The sequence below is a fragment of the Hylobates moloch genome, unplaced genomic scaffold (assembly GCF_009828535.3).
Source record: "Hylobates moloch isolate HMO894 unplaced genomic scaffold, HMol_V3 SCAFFOLD_1, whole genome shotgun sequence".
NCBI lineage: Eukaryota > Metazoa > Chordata > Mammalia > Primates > Hylobatidae > Hylobates > Hylobates moloch.
This window is the reverse complement of record NW_026652276.1, coordinates 179,838-195,507: the sequence shown is the minus strand read 5'-3', so window position 1 is coordinate 195,507 and position 15,670 is coordinate 179,838. Positions and strand designations below refer to the sequence as shown.

General features: G+C 56.6%; 1 protein-coding gene across 5 annotated transcripts in view; it reads left to right on the top strand.

Moving 5' to 3' along the window:
• The first annotated feature begins 2,499 nt into the window (after positions 1 to 2,499).
• The window catches only part of D2HGDH (D-2-hydroxyglutarate dehydrogenase), a 30,773-nt gene continuing 17,602 nt past the window's right edge, over positions 2,500 to 15,670 (top strand). The window contains exons 1-6 of one of the 5 annotated variants that reach the window (XM_032761044.2): positions 2,500 to 2,574; positions 3,003 to 3,385; positions 9,062 to 9,119; positions 10,028 to 10,167; positions 10,978 to 11,171; positions 12,080 to 12,248. In XM_032761044.2, the coding sequence (XP_032616935.1) occupies positions 3,094 to 3,385; positions 9,062 to 9,119; positions 10,028 to 10,167; positions 10,978 to 11,171; positions 12,080 to 12,248 (853 nt within the window). In that variant the 5' untranslated portion in view covers positions 2,500 to 2,574; positions 3,003 to 3,093. Of the gene's footprint in view, positions 2,575 to 3,002; positions 3,386 to 9,042; positions 9,120 to 10,027; positions 10,168 to 10,977; positions 11,172 to 12,079; positions 12,249 to 15,670 lie in introns of those variants that run through there. The other 4 variants (XM_058436311.1, XM_032761065.2, XM_032761075.2 and 1 more) reach the window with 4 other exon arrangements.

The window sequence follows — 15,670 nt, the reverse complement described above, 5'->3', positions numbered from 1 at the left end:
GGCCCAGGGGACCACTACCACCAAGTTGCAGAGACTGGTAGTGGCCCCGAATGCCAAGCTGCACTGATATTTATTGGATACAAGACAAAGGGGCAGGATAAGGAGAGTGAGCCATCTCCAATGATAGGTAAGGCCACGTGGGTCACGTGTCCATTGGACGGGGGCCCTTCCCTGCCTGGCAGCCGAGGTAGAGAGAGAGGAGACAGAGAGACAGCTTACGCCATTATTTCTGCTTATTAGAGACTTTTAGTACTTTCACTAATTTTGCTACTGCTATCTAAAAGGCAGAGCCAGGTGTACAGGATGGAACATGAAGGCGGATTAGGAGGGTGACCACTGAAGCACAGCATCACAGGGAGACGGTTAGGCCTCCGGATAACTGCGGGAAAGCCTGACTGGTGTCACGCCCTCCATAAGAGGTGGAGGAGCAGAGTCTTCTCTAAACTCCCCCAGGGAAAAGGAGACTCCCTTTCCCGGTCTGCTAAGTAGCCGATGTTTTTCCTTAACACTTAACGCTGGCTGCCGCTAGACCACGTTCCGCTTGGCAACGGGCGTCTTCCCAGATGCTAGCGTCACCGCTAGACCAAGGAGCCCTCTGGTGGCCCTGTCCGGGCATAACAGAAGGCTCTCACTCCTGTCTTCTGGTCACACCTCACTATGTCCCCTCAGCTCCTATCTCTGTATGGCCTGGTTTTTCCTAGGTTATGATTATAGAGCGAGGATTATAATAATATTGGAATAAAGGGTAATTGCTACCAACTAATGATTAATGATATTCATATCTAATCATATCTAAGATCTATATCTGGTATAACTATTCTTGTTTTATATTTTATTATCTTGGAACAGCTCGTGTCCTCGGTCTCTTGCCTCGGCGCCTGGGTGGCTTGGCGCCCACAGTTGGTCTTGAACTCCTGACCTCAGGTGATCCACCTGCCTCAGCCTCCCAAAGTGCTGGGATTACGGGCATGAGCCACCGTGCCTGCCAGAAAATCAGTTATTTTAGGGGATGGTATGGGTGGTAAACTTTATGGGTTCTGAATCATTCCTAATCCCAGGGGTCCAAGATGCCACTGGCCTGCTAGTCAAAGGGAGGGCGTGTGGAGGTCAGGTGGTAAGGGGGTCCACAAACCTCATCTGTGGTCGTCTTTCCAGTTCCTGAATATGTAATTGAAACTGTTACACTTGACAATGGGCAAACTCCCACACTTATCTGCAGATCAAGGGCCAGCCAGGTAGGAAGGGCCAGGTGGACGTCTCCTTTCCAGGGTTGTAGTCCAAAGGCAAAACGCATTGCTGACTTGGAAGAGTCTTGCATGGGTGATTCACCTGGGAAGAAGGTGAGTGGCCCCTGGGGATGTGGTTAAGGAGGACAGGAATGACTCCATGCAACTGCTGCTCCAGAGCCTCATCACCAGGACACATCCAGCTCGCCGGTTTTCTGTGTGACTACCAGGACCCATCTGCTGTCACGGGCGTAGCCTCCACCTCCTGCACAGCTCCGCAGTCCTGCCTCGGGCCGAGTGTGGGTTCCTGCTCTCTGCCCTCATCTGCTCAGAGATCTGCATCGTCTGCACCCCCTAGGGTTCTATGGAATTGGGTGAGCTGAAGTAACAAGTGCTTTGGGAGGCCGAGGCGGGCGGATCGCTTGAGTCCAGGAGTTCGAGACCAGCCTGGGCAGAACATGAGACCCCCCCCATCTCTACCAAATTACAACAACAACAAAAAATTAGCCGGGCGTGGTGGCGCACGCCCGTAGTCCCAGCTACTTGGGTGGCTGAGGTGGGAGGATGGTTTGAGCTCGGGAGGCAGAGGTTGCAGTGAGCTGAGATCACCCCCGGAACTCCAGCCTGGGCAACAGAGCTAGACCCTGTCTCAAAAAACCACAAAACAAGTGCTGGCGATGCCTCAGGCAGGGGAGCCCAGGCCGGGAGGCTCCTCGGGACAGCAGTTACTGCGTCAGGAGGATAGGAGCTCCCCAGGTGTGCAAAGGGTTTGAGGGCACGGAGGGCTGAACAGGCAGAAGGGGACACGGAGGCAAGAAAACACCTGCAGGAGGCAGCTGCCCCCTAAGCTAAGGCTGGGGACCCAGGAGGGGTGGTCCGTGCAGGAGCTGGGGGAGGCCGCTGGGGAAAGGGGCGCCCCCGGGTTCGGCCTCGGAGGAGCGGGCTGGCCCCCAGGTCCCTCGGCCAAGCCCCCGTCCCGGGCCTCGTTCTGAGGAACGCTCCAGTTGCTGCTTGGGCGTCTTGGGCTGCGCTCAGCCTAGTCCCTTCTCTACCTGGAGGGATGCGCCCGACAGCCGGGGCGCCGGAGGCCCTCAGGGAACGCAGGACGAGGGAGTGGCCGTCGACCCTCCAGTGCCAGTCGGGGCGGGGCTTGGACGGCGGGGCGGGGACTGTAGGCGCGCGGGGCGGGGCTTGGACGGCGGGCGGGGACTGTAGGCGCGCGGGGCGGGGCTTCGGCCGCGGGGCGGAGCCGTCAATGCGCAGGCGCGGCGTCTCCCCGCCCACTCCTGCTCGGCGGCTCTGGGCCTGCCGCGGACGCTGCGGGTTGGAGCCCGGGACGTGGTCGTGGGTGGGTGCGCGCGGCCGCGCGGAGCGCTGGGCTGGGGGTCCCGGGCTGCGGTTCAGCCGCGGGTCGGGGTGGCGGGGCGCGATCTCGGGCGCCGTCAGCCAGTCGGTGCCTGTGGGGGGAAGGGGACGGCGCTGCAGCTCGTCACGTGACCGCGTGGAACACGCGCGCGTCCGCGGGGTCCAGTCGGGGGCGAGCGTGGCGGATCGGGGTCCTGGGCAAGGTCCCGGCGAGGCCGCCCCGAGCCTGCGCGTTGCTAGGTCCAGGCCGGCTGCGTGGGGCTTCGCGCGCTCGCGGGGTTCCGGCCCGCGCTGGGGGAGGGCCCGGGTGCTCGGAGCCTTCGCTGCCCTCCTGCCCCCTCCCTGCTTCTGCAAGCGTGTTTCAATTTGTACAACGTGCATAAAACGTGAAATTCCCTTGGCCACTTCCAGGCGCGCAGCCAGCGGCTCCCGGCCCTTCGCCTCCGGGCCCCGAGTACCAGCCCCCCCCAAGGAGGAGCCCGAGGTCTCCGTCCCGGCGGCGATGCTGCCCCGTCGGCCGCTGGCGTGGCCCGCGTGGCTGTTGCGGGGTGTCCCGGGAGCCGCGGGTTTTTGGGGTCGGCCGGTTGGCCCCCTGGCCCGCAGGGGCTGCTGCTCCGCCCCTGGGACCCCCGAGGTGCCGCTGACCCGGGAGCGCTACCCCGTGCGGCGCTTGCCGTTCTCCACGGTGTCTAAGCAGGACCTGGCCGCCTTTGAGCGCATCGTGCCCGGCGGGGTCGTCACGGACCCGGAGGCGCTGCAGGCTCCCAACGTGGACTGGCTGCGGACGCTGCGAGGTGGGTGAGGCTTGGGAAGCTGCGGCGGGGCCGCGTCCCTGCTCCCCTGCTCCCCTGCGCCTTCCCGTGGAGGCTTCAAAGCGGGCTGAGAACAAGCTGGGTGCGGGTGCCAGCCTTGCGAAGAGAGGGGCGTGGGCACCGCCACAGGCTGCTGGAATAAATGACCACGAACGAGTCGCTTAGAACAACCCAAGTTTTGTTGTTGTTTTGTTTTTTTCTTTTTTTTTGAGATGGAGTCTCACTCTGTCGCCAGGCCGGAGTGCAGTGGCGCGATGTCGGCTCACTGCAACCTCTGCCCCCAGGGTTCAAGCGATTTGCCTGCCTCAGCCTCCCTAGTAGCTGCGACTACAGGCGCCCGCCACCATGTCCCGCTAATTTTTGTATTTTTAGTAGAGACAGGGTGTCACCATGTTGGCCAGGATGGTCTCGATCTGTTGACCTCGTGATCCGTCCGCCTCGGCCTCCCAAATTGCTGGGATTACAGGCGTGAGCCACCCCGCCCTGCCAACAACCCAAGTTTGCCTGGCGCAGTGGCTCTGCCTGTAATCTCGGCTGCCCTGGAGGCTGAAGCCAGAAGTTTAAGACCAGCCTGGGCAGCATAGCCAGAACCCCCGCCCCCCTCACCTCTAAAAATAAAAATAAATAAATAAAATTAGTCGGCCCAGGATTAAAAAAACAAAAAGTAAAAAAGTTACTCCAGCCCAGGAGTTCAAGAGTGGACTGTGATCTCACCACTGCATTCCAGCCTGGGCAACAGAGCAAGACTACATCTCTAAAACAAAACAGAATTCCCCTCCCCACCAAACCCCACAAGTTCATTCTCTAAGCTCTGGAGGCCAAAAGTGTGAAATCAGGGTATCACAGGGCTGCGCTCCCTCCACTGCCTCCAAAGCCTCCAGAGGAGGCTCCTTCCTGCCTCTTCTAGCTCTAGCTCCTGGTGGCCCCAGGTACGAAATTACTCCAGTCTCTGCCTCTGTTTTTCATACAGGTTTCTCTTCTCTGTGACTCTTCTCCAGTTATATAAAGACACTTCTTATTGGATTGAGGGCCCACCCTGATCCAGGATGATCGCATCTCAGTACTGTCAACTTAATTATATCTGCAAAGACCGTTTTTCCTTTTTTTTTTTTTTTTTTTGAGTTGAAGTCTCCCTCTTGTTGCCCAAGCTGGAGTGCAATGGTGCGATCTTGGCTCACTGCAACCTTCCCCTCCTGGGTGCAAGCAATTCTCCTGCTTTAGCCTCCCAAGTAACTGGGATTACAGGTGCCCGCCACCATGCCTGGCTAATTTTTATATTTTTAGTAGAGACAGAGTTTCACCATGTTGACCAGGCTGGTCTCGAACTCCTGACCAGGTGATCAGGTGATCCACTCACACTGGCCTCCCAAAGTGCTGAGATGACAGGCATGAGCCACTGCACTTAGCTGGACCGTTTTTTCTTTTTGTTTTTTTGAGATGGAGTCTTGCTCTGTCGCCCAGGCTGGAGTGCAATGGCGTGATCTCGGCTTACTGCAAGCTCTGCCTCCTGGCTTCACGCCTTTCTCCTGCCTCCGCCTCCCGAGTAGCTGGGACTACAGGCGCCCACCACCTTGCCCGGCTAATTGTTTTTGTATGTTTAGTAGAGACAGGGTTTCACCGTGTTAGCCAGAGTGGTCTCAATCTCCTGACCTTGTGATCCACCTGCCTCGGCCTCCCAAAGTGCTGGGATTACAGGCATGAGCCACCGTGCCCAGCAGCCCCGTTTTTTCAAATAAGGTCCCATTCACAGGTCTTGGGGCATTGGGAAGCGGACGTATCTTTTTGGAGCCCATCAGATAAGATGCAGGGCTCCTGGCCAGCCATGCCTGCTCCTCTCCTCCCACTGCACTCCTGCCCACTGGCATACAAGTCTGTGCACGAATGAAGGACTTCTCAGCCTCTGGGGCTGGCACTTCCTTTTGGTAACAGTGCCCAGTTTTCTCTTATTTTATTTATTTATTTTTTTGAGACAGAGTCTTGCCCTGTCACTCAGGGTGGAGTGCAGTGGCACCATCTCCCCTTACTGCAACCTCCACCTCCTGGGGTCAAGCGATTTTCCTGTCTCAGCCTCCTGAGTAGCTGGGACTACAGCTGGGTTACACGCCTGTAACCCAGTTCTGTGGGAGATCGCTTGAGCCCAGGAGTTCAAGACCAGCCTGGGCAACGTGGAGAAACTCTATCTCTACCAAAAATTAAAAATTAGCCGGGTGTGGTGGCATGTGTCTGTGGTCTCAGCTACTTGGGAGGCTGAGGTGGGAGGACAGCTTGAGCCTGGGAGGTTGAGGCTGCGGTAACTGTGATAGTGCCACAGCTCTCTAGCCTGGGTGACAGAAAAAGAAAATGATTTCTGAGATAACCTACGTGCTTACACAACTTGAAAAAATCCACCTGGTGTTCTTGCTAAAATAGTAAAGTGAGGTAGAAGAGAATCGGTTGACTCTGAATTTACAACAAAATGATGTATTTAAACCTGTAGCACTGGCACCAGGTCCTGGGGCTAAATGTAGGGTGTGCTGTCATTGGGAAGATCTGGAATTGTTTTTATCTTTTTTGTTGGCCCTTGTAGAAGATTGAAATTATTAAGAACACTCAGAAGGTTTCCAGACCGTGTAATCTGGGAGTGCAGTGTATGTTAAAACAGTTCAGAAAGTTAGCAAGTTGAACTGGGGTCTAGGCTCAGCTAATGGAAGCAGCTCTTTCTCTGCAGAAAGCCTGGGAGTCACTGGAAATCGCTGGACCAATGGTCACTGTGTAGGAGCTGTCTTGAGTGGAAGGGCCCCCACCCTCACCCTGCCCCTAAGTAAGGGCCCCTCTGGGGCGATCTCAAGCTGCCGCCTTGAGCGCCCACCATGGCCCAGGGCCTGCGGGCTCACGAATGTTGTCCCCGGAGGCAGGTGAGGATGGACGCCCACCCTGGGCTTGGCTAAGTCGGGCCCCAGTCCTGGCTCAGCACTGCTGTCTGGGTGGCCCTAGGCAGATGACCCTCAGTGCATGCCCTACAAAATGGGACTTGGAGTCACTGCCTCAGGAACGCCGTGTGGGTAAGTGGGGCAGGAACCTAGCATGAGCTCTGAGCACAAGGCTTGGGTTCCCGTGCTCCCGTCCTGCTCGGAGGCCGGTACCCTGGGCTATGCCGCTGCTGCCCTAGTGGGCAAGGGGGCCCCCCCGGGGCTTGCAGGAGCAGGGAGGAAGCTGTAACTGAGATTGAGGGGTGACCATACTCTTCCTCTCCTCTGCCTTGCCTGAGCCTGACTGGGCAAGAACTGGCTGTCCCCCTGGGTCCCCTCTCTCTGGTCAGCACCTTTCTGGGAATCCGTGGACATGGACACCCTGTCCTGCTGCAGGGCCGCCCCTTGGTGTCTCTGTGCGCCTGTGGGAGGGCGCCTTCCTCTGCGTCCTGCTGCCCTGAGTTTGGTGAGGGCAAGGCCGAATTTCACTCATCTTTTGAGTCCACAGGTTTGGTCCTGAATGTCTGCTCAGTAGGTGTTTGCTGATGTGAGGCTTAGTTGTTGAATTTTAGATGAATTATCCCTTCATGTGGCTTGCTTTTGGAGAGAGAGCTTGTCTAGACTTTTGAAAACTCATTAAGCATCATATTAAAAAATCTAGACCATTGCTCAGGATGGATACTGCAGACGTTTAGTGAGCACGCCTGCACTGGCGGGAAGGTGGGAGCTTCGCGGTGTGAAAACAGGCTGGGCCCTTGCGTCACCTCTGGCGGCTCTGCCCCCACGGCCCCCTCTCTCTTTGTGGGGCTCCCATCGTTAACACTGGACAACCGGGAGGGAGCCCTCCTTTTCATCTTTCCCGTTAGAAGGTAAACATCACAGGAGTGGGAAATTCTGTCCTCATTCTGTGTCTGGAACGCGGCCTGGCCTGCATTCTTGGGGGGTACTCATGTTTGTGTTGAGAACCCTGCCACAGGCGCGTCACAAGTGTGCCCGAGTCGAAAGCTTTGCCATGAGTCCTGGGGCCCCTGAGCCCACTCGGGGACAGGGACACCGTGAGCTCAGGTGCCAGAGTTCCCTCAGGTGCCGTGCTGAAGTGTTGGGCCGAGGCCCAGGCGCCCAGCAGGCCCCTCTGCAAAAATTGCTCGTTTGATGAAAGAGAGATAAGTGGCTTTCCAATCAGAAAAGTTAGGTGGACACCACAGCCTGGTTCTCAGAGCTCCATGAAGAGGTGACAGGTACCTGTGACTGCACCTGCTGCCTCTCTGCAGCCCCCATCACCTGGGAAAGTCGTCTCAAGGAAACCCAAAGGCAGAAAGACGCCTGCTCACTTGGGGCAGCAGTGGTTAGCAGCACCGGCCAACTAACTTAGACGGCTCTTGCTGGTCACATCCAGGCATTCAGCAAATAAGGCAGCCAAGACTTATAGTCCAGTAAATAAAATGAGAAGCCGAGAGCCCACATCACTGTGAATAAGCAGCTACATAAACACGTCAGTGGGAGTGAGGGGAAAGCCCTCCCTCGTGGCAGAGTCAGCTAAGAGGCTGGGCGCGGCGACTCATGCGTGTAACCCCAGCCCTTAGGGAGGCTAAGTTGGGTGGATTGCTTGAGGCCATGAGTTCAAGACCAGCCTGGGGAACATGGCGAAACCCTGTTTCTACTAAAAATATCAAAATTAGCCGGGCATGGTGGCAGCCACCTGTAGTCCCGGCTGCTTGGGAGGCTGAAGCGGGAGGATCTCTTGAGCCCAGGAGGTTGAGGCTGCAGTGAGTTGTGATTGTGTCACTGTACTCCAGCCTGGGTGACAGAGTGAGACCCTGTCTCAAAAGAAAAGGAAATGTAGGTGGACGGATGGAGTTAGGAAAATCACCATTTGGCAACCACCCTAGTAACTGATTTGGTCTAGGATAATCAAAGATGTCAATGGGTGAAGCTTGAGGAGCAGCAGGTTGTCCATGTAGTCTCAAGCGTCTCCTTGTGAGGTGCACACACATCACAAAAGGAAGTGTGGTGGCGTGGCAGGAGGGAAGCCTGCAGACACCCTGTTACCATGGGACCGAGCCGACCTCACCACAAGTGGGTGGGCAACCTCGGAGCTGCCAATGCCTGGCCTGTGGGAGTCTCCTCCATGGGCCCAGCCTCACCCACCTCTGCGCACTGCCCAGTGCCTGGCCCGCCACCTCCCACGTGGGACCTAGTTTTGGTTTTTTTGAGATGGGTTCTCGCTCTGTCACCCAGGCTGGAGTGCAGTGTTGCGATCATAGCTCATTGCAGCCTCGACCTCCTGGGCTCAGATGATTCTCCCTCCTCAGCTTCCCAAATAAGATCACTCTCTGGGGGCCGGGCAAGGTGGCTCACGCCTGTAATCCCAACACTTTGGGAGGCTGCGGCAGGTGGATCACGAGGTCAGGAGTTCGAGACCAGCCTGGCCAACGTGGTGAAACCCTCTCTCTACTAAAAATACAAAAATTAGCCAGGTGTGGTGGTGGGTGCCTATAATCCCAGCTACTCGGGAGGCTGAGGCAGGAGAATCGCTTGAACCTGGGAGGGAGAGGTTGCAGTGAGTCAGGATCGTGGCACTTCAGCCTGGGTAACAGAGTGAGAGTCCGTCTCCAAAAAAAAAAAAAAGCTCGCTCTTTGGGGCGAGCGACCACTGGCCTCATCTGCAGCTCCCCCCACGCTGTCTCACAGGGTCTCCTTCCTGTCACAGGCTGTAGCAAGGTGCTGCTGAGGCCACGGACGTCGGAGGAGGTGTCCCACATCCTCAGGTGAGGTGGTGGCGCCCGGCTCCCCGAGCCGTTCTATGTTGTCTGTGGGTCATTTCCTTATGGACCCTGCGGGCAGCTGGGGTGACGTGGTGCGAAGCCAGCTGATGACATCTTGGTTTGTGTGTCAGTGTTCTGTGGTTTTTCGGTGCTGTCTCAATGCATCTGTGTTGTGTAATCATTTCCCCCCATTTGGCAATGCCCATACCCATTTCTTGGCACCGTCTGTAACAGCAAAGCTCCTCCCCCATGAACACACTACAGGGCGGCGCTGGTCTCCAGGTTTCCATGGTTGTAGACAGTGCTTTAGACCATCCTCAGCAGGTGCTTTGGGGCAATGTGCACTTACTCTGTTAAACTCCATCCCTGGGGCTTGCTGCCTCCAGGGTTGATTTCATGTACGTGGGCAGATTCCTCTCCCCAGGGCACGGAACTTTGGTTTCTCCAAACCCCTACCCACTGGGTGTGCTCAAGGCTTTGGGGCTTTGCAAAGGTGCAGACTGGTTGGGAGGGAGGTATCCTTGGGCACACATCTGGGGGATGATGGGCCAAGGGTCGGGAGATGCAGGCGGAGGGTGGAAGGGAGTGGGGGCAGTGCGGTCAAGGAGCCCTGAGCTGGACCCTCTGTGAGCACGGTGTGAATGGGAAGGATGAGAGCCGGGCGTGTAGGACGTTCTGTCCCTTGAGGGAAGCCTTGTAGGACATTAGAATCGGGGCCTCCACTTCCGTCTCCCTGTGCACAGCTTTTGGATTGGCAGATGCGTGGGGTGGGGAGGAGTCCCCGCTGAGGCTGCAGGCAGGGCAGGGTAATCAGGGTTTGGGGTCAGGCACTGGTCCTGCAGCGTGTCATTGGGGATGGTGGCGTGGGGGGTGGGGACAGAGCCCCGATGTCCCTCCTGTCCTCATCCCAGGCACTGCCATGAGAGGAACCTGGCCGTGAACCCACAGGGGGGCAACACAGGCATGGTGGGTGGCAGCGTCCCCGTCTTTGACGAGATCATCCTCTCCACTGTCCGCATGAACCAGGTCCTCAGCTTCCACAGCGTGTCTGGTAAGCCTGTGCCTCCCGTCGGGGCCCAGGAATCCCTCCTGGTGCTGGTGGAGTTCTTCCTTGCCAGCGTCTGCGACTGTGGGGTGCTTGGGTGGGTGTGGCGCTGGGGAGAGAACCAGCGTCTGTAGTCTGGCTGCCTGGCCCCACCTCGCCTGGCCCCTCCAGACGTGCCTGCTGGTGAGGGCTTGTCACTCTGGTCCCTTCCGACTCCATCCTGCTCTGGAGGTGTGTGAGGTGCAGAGAGTGGCAGGTGTGAGGGGATCCTGACCCAGGGTGTCAGGGCGTGGCAGGTGTGAGGGGATCCTGACCCAGGGTGTCAGGGCGTGGCAGGCGTGAGTGGATCCTCTCCCCACAAGGCCGGGCTCCAGGCCCCGGTCACTCTGTGGTCGGGCGCCTGCACTGTAGGGTGTTGAACAGCATCCCTGGCCTCCGCCTACAAGGTGCCCGTGGCGCCCCCAACCCAGAATGTCTCCAGACATTGTCCCACGTGCCCAGGGGCAGGATCAGCCCCAGCTGAGAATCTTCCCTCTTCTACTCCGTTCCACGAGCGTGTGTGGGGGTGGGAAGTTTTTTCCCCTCTTTTCATGTCACCCATTTTTCTTCTGTGTCACTATAATCATAAAGGTCCCGTTAGGCCCGGACGTTTTCATCCTTGGGCCAGCGATGTGGGGGCGCCTCTTCTCCTCGGCCCTGGCGCTGAGGCTGATGTTCCTTCTGGGTGGCTTGCCTGTGCAGGACGGGGGGTGGGACCCACCAGCCCGGGGGCCCACTGGGAGCCGAGTGCTGCGGCAGCCTGGTCACTCTCTGCAGGAATTCTGGTTTGCCAGGCGGGCTGCGTCCTGGAGGAGCTGAGCCGGTACGTGGAGGAACGGGACTTCATCATGCCGCTGGACTTAGGAGCCAAGGGCAGCTGCCATATCGGGGGAAACGTGGCAACCAATGCCGGAGGCCTGCGGTTTCTTCGCTACGGCTCACTGCACGGGACTGTCCTGGGCCTGGAAGTGGTGAGCTGGGGCAGCTGCTTGGTGCAGAGGTCGCCACGGGGTGTCCTCTCACGGCTCTCGTGGGCCCACGTGGTGGCGCAGGTGCATGGGGCCCCTCAAGGACATGCAGGCTACTTACACCCCCATCCTGAGGGAGGCCTGGCCCTGCCCTGTCTTCCCACGAGAGGGTGATTTTGTGTCCACTGCCTCGGGGCCACACAGAGAGGATGCAGTTACAGGGGACACCGCCCCGGCAGCGGCGGGCTTCCGGGAGCCGGGTGTGAAGGAAAGCTCATCCAGGGTCAGCTTTGTGACCTTCTGCCGCCCACTGTTCCTCCAGGGCCCCTCTGTTTACCTGCACCCTCGCCAGCCGAGTGTCACAGGCAGAGCTGTCTGTCCTGTTTACCCAAGTGGACAAAGCAAACACAAAACCATGCTTTGCTGCCATCCAGTAAATTGTGACGCTCCAGTAGCTTTTTTTTCTGGCCAGCCACTGATTATCTTTATCGTAAATTACTTTTTTGCACTCACGAGCTGTATAAGCCTCCCACTGACAGTCCCAGCACACAGGACTCGGAGAGGCCCGCAGCTCGGGAGCTTTGATGCCTTATGGCTGGTGGGTCCGGAGGTGGCTGGGTCCTGGGCTGGGCTCACTGGCCCATGCCCCACTCCCAGGGAGCCTCCCCACTGCCCCCGACCCCGGGCATGCCCCCCGGGCAGTGAGGTGCTGTGTGTGCCCACCCCGGGCATGCCCCCCGGGCAGTGAGGTACCGTGTGTGGAGGGGTGTCACTCGTACGGGAGGAAAGTCCATCCTTCAGCCTCTTGGCATGACCTCAGGCTGTTGCAGAAGTGACACCTGGCCCCGGAGGTGACTGACGTCTTGTCAGGAGGCTGGCAGGTGGGTGAACGTGCTTCTCTTCGCCCCCAGGTGCTGGCCGACGGCACTGTCCTGGACTGCCTGACCTCCCTGAGGAAGGACAACACGGGCTATGACCTGAAGCAGCTGTTCATTGGGTCGGAGGGCACTTTGGGGGTCATCACCGCGGTGTCCATCTTGTGTCCACCCAAGCCCAGGGCTGTGAACGTGGCTTTCCTCGGTGGGTTTTCTCGACTGGTGTCTTGAGATGGGCGGTTGGGCTCGAGCGTCTGCTCTGATGGTGCCGCTGTGGGTGTGAGGAAGGGGACGGAGGGACCCCCCCAGGACAGTTGGCTCCTGTGTCTCCTGACATCTCTGCTTCCAAAGGAATCAGGAATCCAGGACCTGGCCTTCCTGGTGGTCACGGGTAAAGGTGTGGAGTGAGGCCTCTCTCTGTCTCTGGTCAGAGGACACTTCATTTCATAACAAAACCGAGGCTTGTGTTGCCTCCTTCACCCCATCGTGTTGGTTAAGTAGCTTGTGGCGTAAGATTGAGGGGCATGCTGTCATTTGGCATCAGTTCAGGACACCACTCTTAGTTACAGCGGGGATAAAGAATTCCCTCCTGCATGGGGGGCTTCCCCAGTCAGCCCAGACTGGGGGTCTCCGCAGACCTGCCTGCTGCCCCGTCTCCACAGGCCTGCTTCCCTCACAGCCACTTCTTTGGTTCTCCCGGGACCTGCCTTCGGCTCCTTTCTTGCTCCATTTGAATCGGGCGGGTTTATCCAGCATTTTCTCCTCAGGAGTTCAGAAGTCGCACAGCCCAGCAGTCTTCACACAGGAGGTGGCGGGTCTAGCTCACCAACTCCCAGTTCAGTGTCTTGAGCTGCCGGAAGGTTGGGCAGCCCTGGAGGAGGCCGAGACTCTGCGTGCCTGTTCCCTCGGCCGTCTACGTCTTCTTCTTGTGATGTGTGTTCCGTGTTTTAAACAGCCTCACCAGGATTATTATTTTATGGCCACTTTCTCTGCCCTCCACTCTCTCGCGTCCGATCTTCCGTTTGGGATATGTTGCGGACGTATCCTCGTTCATTTCCTGCGGTAAAGTCTCCTGGTGACCACTTCCTCACTTCTGCTGTGTCTGAAAATACCTTTATTTCACCCTCATTCTTGAAGGCTGTTTTCCGCAGGCGCATGGCTTCCGGCTGGCGTTTGTTTTCTTTCATGCGGGTGGAATGCTGGCCCGCCGTCCTCTGCCCTCCTCGCTGTTGGGAACTTTCGCTGTCGGTAGCCGCTGCCGTGAAGGGATTCTGCCTCTCTCCCGGCCCGCCTTGGGCCACTTAAAGATCATTCTTTCTGATCTTCTAAAGTTTTCAGTGTGTGGTATGTGTGTATATATGTTCTTTTTCATCTCTTTGGAATTACTGAATTTCTTAAACCTGTGGCTTGATATCTTTTACCAGTTCTAGAAATTCTTGGCCATTATTGCTTCAGATATTGCCTGTGTTTCCTCTCCTTTTGGGACTGTGATTCAGCATAGAGTGTCTCAGTCCGTCTTCTGTGTCTCTTAATCTGCCCTCCATATTGTCATCATCGTGTCTCTCTGCTGCATTCCGTGCAGTTTCTTCTCACCTGTCTTCCAGTTCACGAATGCCCTCTTCTGCTGTGTTTTATATGCTGCTGAACCCCTCCGTGGGTGGTTCCCTCCGTCCATTGAGTTTTACATTTTGATTATGAAAGTTTTCATTTCTGAAAGTTTTATTTTTTTTTTAAATCTGCAATGTTACTTTTTATAGTTTTCTATTCTAGGTATTCTCAAGCTCACCACTTGTGTCTTTAAACATAGTTTGATGTCTGTAATCCCAGCACTTTGGGAGGCCAAGGCGGGTGGGTCATTTGAGGTCAGGAGTTGGAGACCAGTCTGGCCAACATGATGAAACCCCATCTCTACTAAAAGTACAAAAATTAGGCTGGGCACAGTGGCTCACGCCTGTAATCCCAGCACTTTGGGAGGCTGAGGCAGGTGGATCACGAGGTCAGGAGTTCGAGACCAGCCTGGTCAACGGGGTGAAACCCCATCTCTACTAAAAATACAAAAACTAGCCAGGCATGGTGGCGGACGCCTGTAATCCCAGCTACTTGGGAGGCTGAGGCAGGAGAATCGCTTGAAACTGGAAGGCAGAGGTTGCAGTGAGCCGAGATCACGCCACTGCACTCCAGCCTAGGTGACAGAGCAAGACTCCGTCTCAAAAAAAAAAAACTTTGAATAATTTTTTATGATGTTTTATAATCAGGCAATTCCATTTTTTCAAGTCTGTGTAGTCTGTAAAAGTTTTTTTTAGAGACAAGGTCTCACTCTGTTGCCCAAGCTGGAGTGCAATGGTGTGGTCATAGCCCCTGGGCTCAAGCCATCCTCTTGAGTAGCTGGGATTACAGGTGCACACCACCACGCCTAGGTAATTACAAAAACTTCTGTGTGTGGAAACAGGGTCTTATTATGTTGCCTAGGCTGCTCTTGAACTCCTGGGCTCAAACGGTCCTCCCACCGTGGCCTCCTAAAGCGTGGGGGTTATAGGTGTGAGCCTGAGCCGCTGCACCCAGCCTGTGTGGTCTGCTTTTAGTGTCTGTTGTTTCTGCTGGTTCATGCTCCTGGCTCCTTAGTTTCTTGTGTGCTTGGCTATCTGGCAGTGTGCAGCTCATTATGTGTGAAAAATTATTTGTAGGGGTTCCTAGATGCCAAAGACGAGGTACCTTCCTCCAGAGAGGGTTTGCTTTTGCTTTTGCTAGGGGGCTTTGTGTCTGTTCAGCCTGGGAGTGACCAAGTTCACAGGATGAAATTCTGTGAATCTCCCCGGCAGCAGGTCAGTGTAGGGCTGCGAAGGGCTGATCCATGGTCATGATTTATCAGGAGAGGTTTTTTTTTATTACATTATTCTTCTGTATTTTTTTTGAGAGACAAGGTCTCGCTCTGTCACCCAGGCTGGAGTGCAGTGGTGCAATGGTGGCTCACTGCAGCCTTGACCTCCTGTGCTGAAGGGATCCTCCTGCCTCAGCCTCCCACGTAGCTGGGACCAGGTGTGTACCACCATGCCTGGCTAAATTTTTTAAATTGTGTTATAGAGACAGGGTCTCCCGTGATGCCCAGGCTGGTCTTGAACTCCTGAGCTCAAACAGTTCTCGTGCCTTGGCCTCCCAAAGTGCTGGGGCTACAGGCATGAGCGCCTGCGCTGGCTCCATTCTGCCTTTTTCTCATTGTGTTCAGCCACTTCCCCTGCAGTCTTCAGGGCAAGTTGGTTGGGACAGGCTTGCTTCTGGCCCTGACTCCTAAGATGTGGCCCTGTGGGGGTCTCCTGGATTCCTCACTCTGGGTAGGCTGGGAAGCTTGAGGCCAAACCAGCTGGCGGGGCAAGGGCTGTCGGCCGAGAGCGTTGGCTTGGTGCTGTTCAGCCCCCAGGTCAGGCTCTTCCCTCGCTCTTGATGCTCTTCAGCGTTTTTTTGTTTTTGTTTTTGTTTTTGAGACACAGTCTCACTCTTGTCCCCCAGGCTGGAGTGCAGTGGCATGATCTCGGCTCACTGAAACCTTCGCCTCCTGGTTCAAGTGATTCTCCTGCCTCAGCCTCCCAAGTAGCTGGGATTACAGGCGCCTGCCACCACGCCCAGCTAATT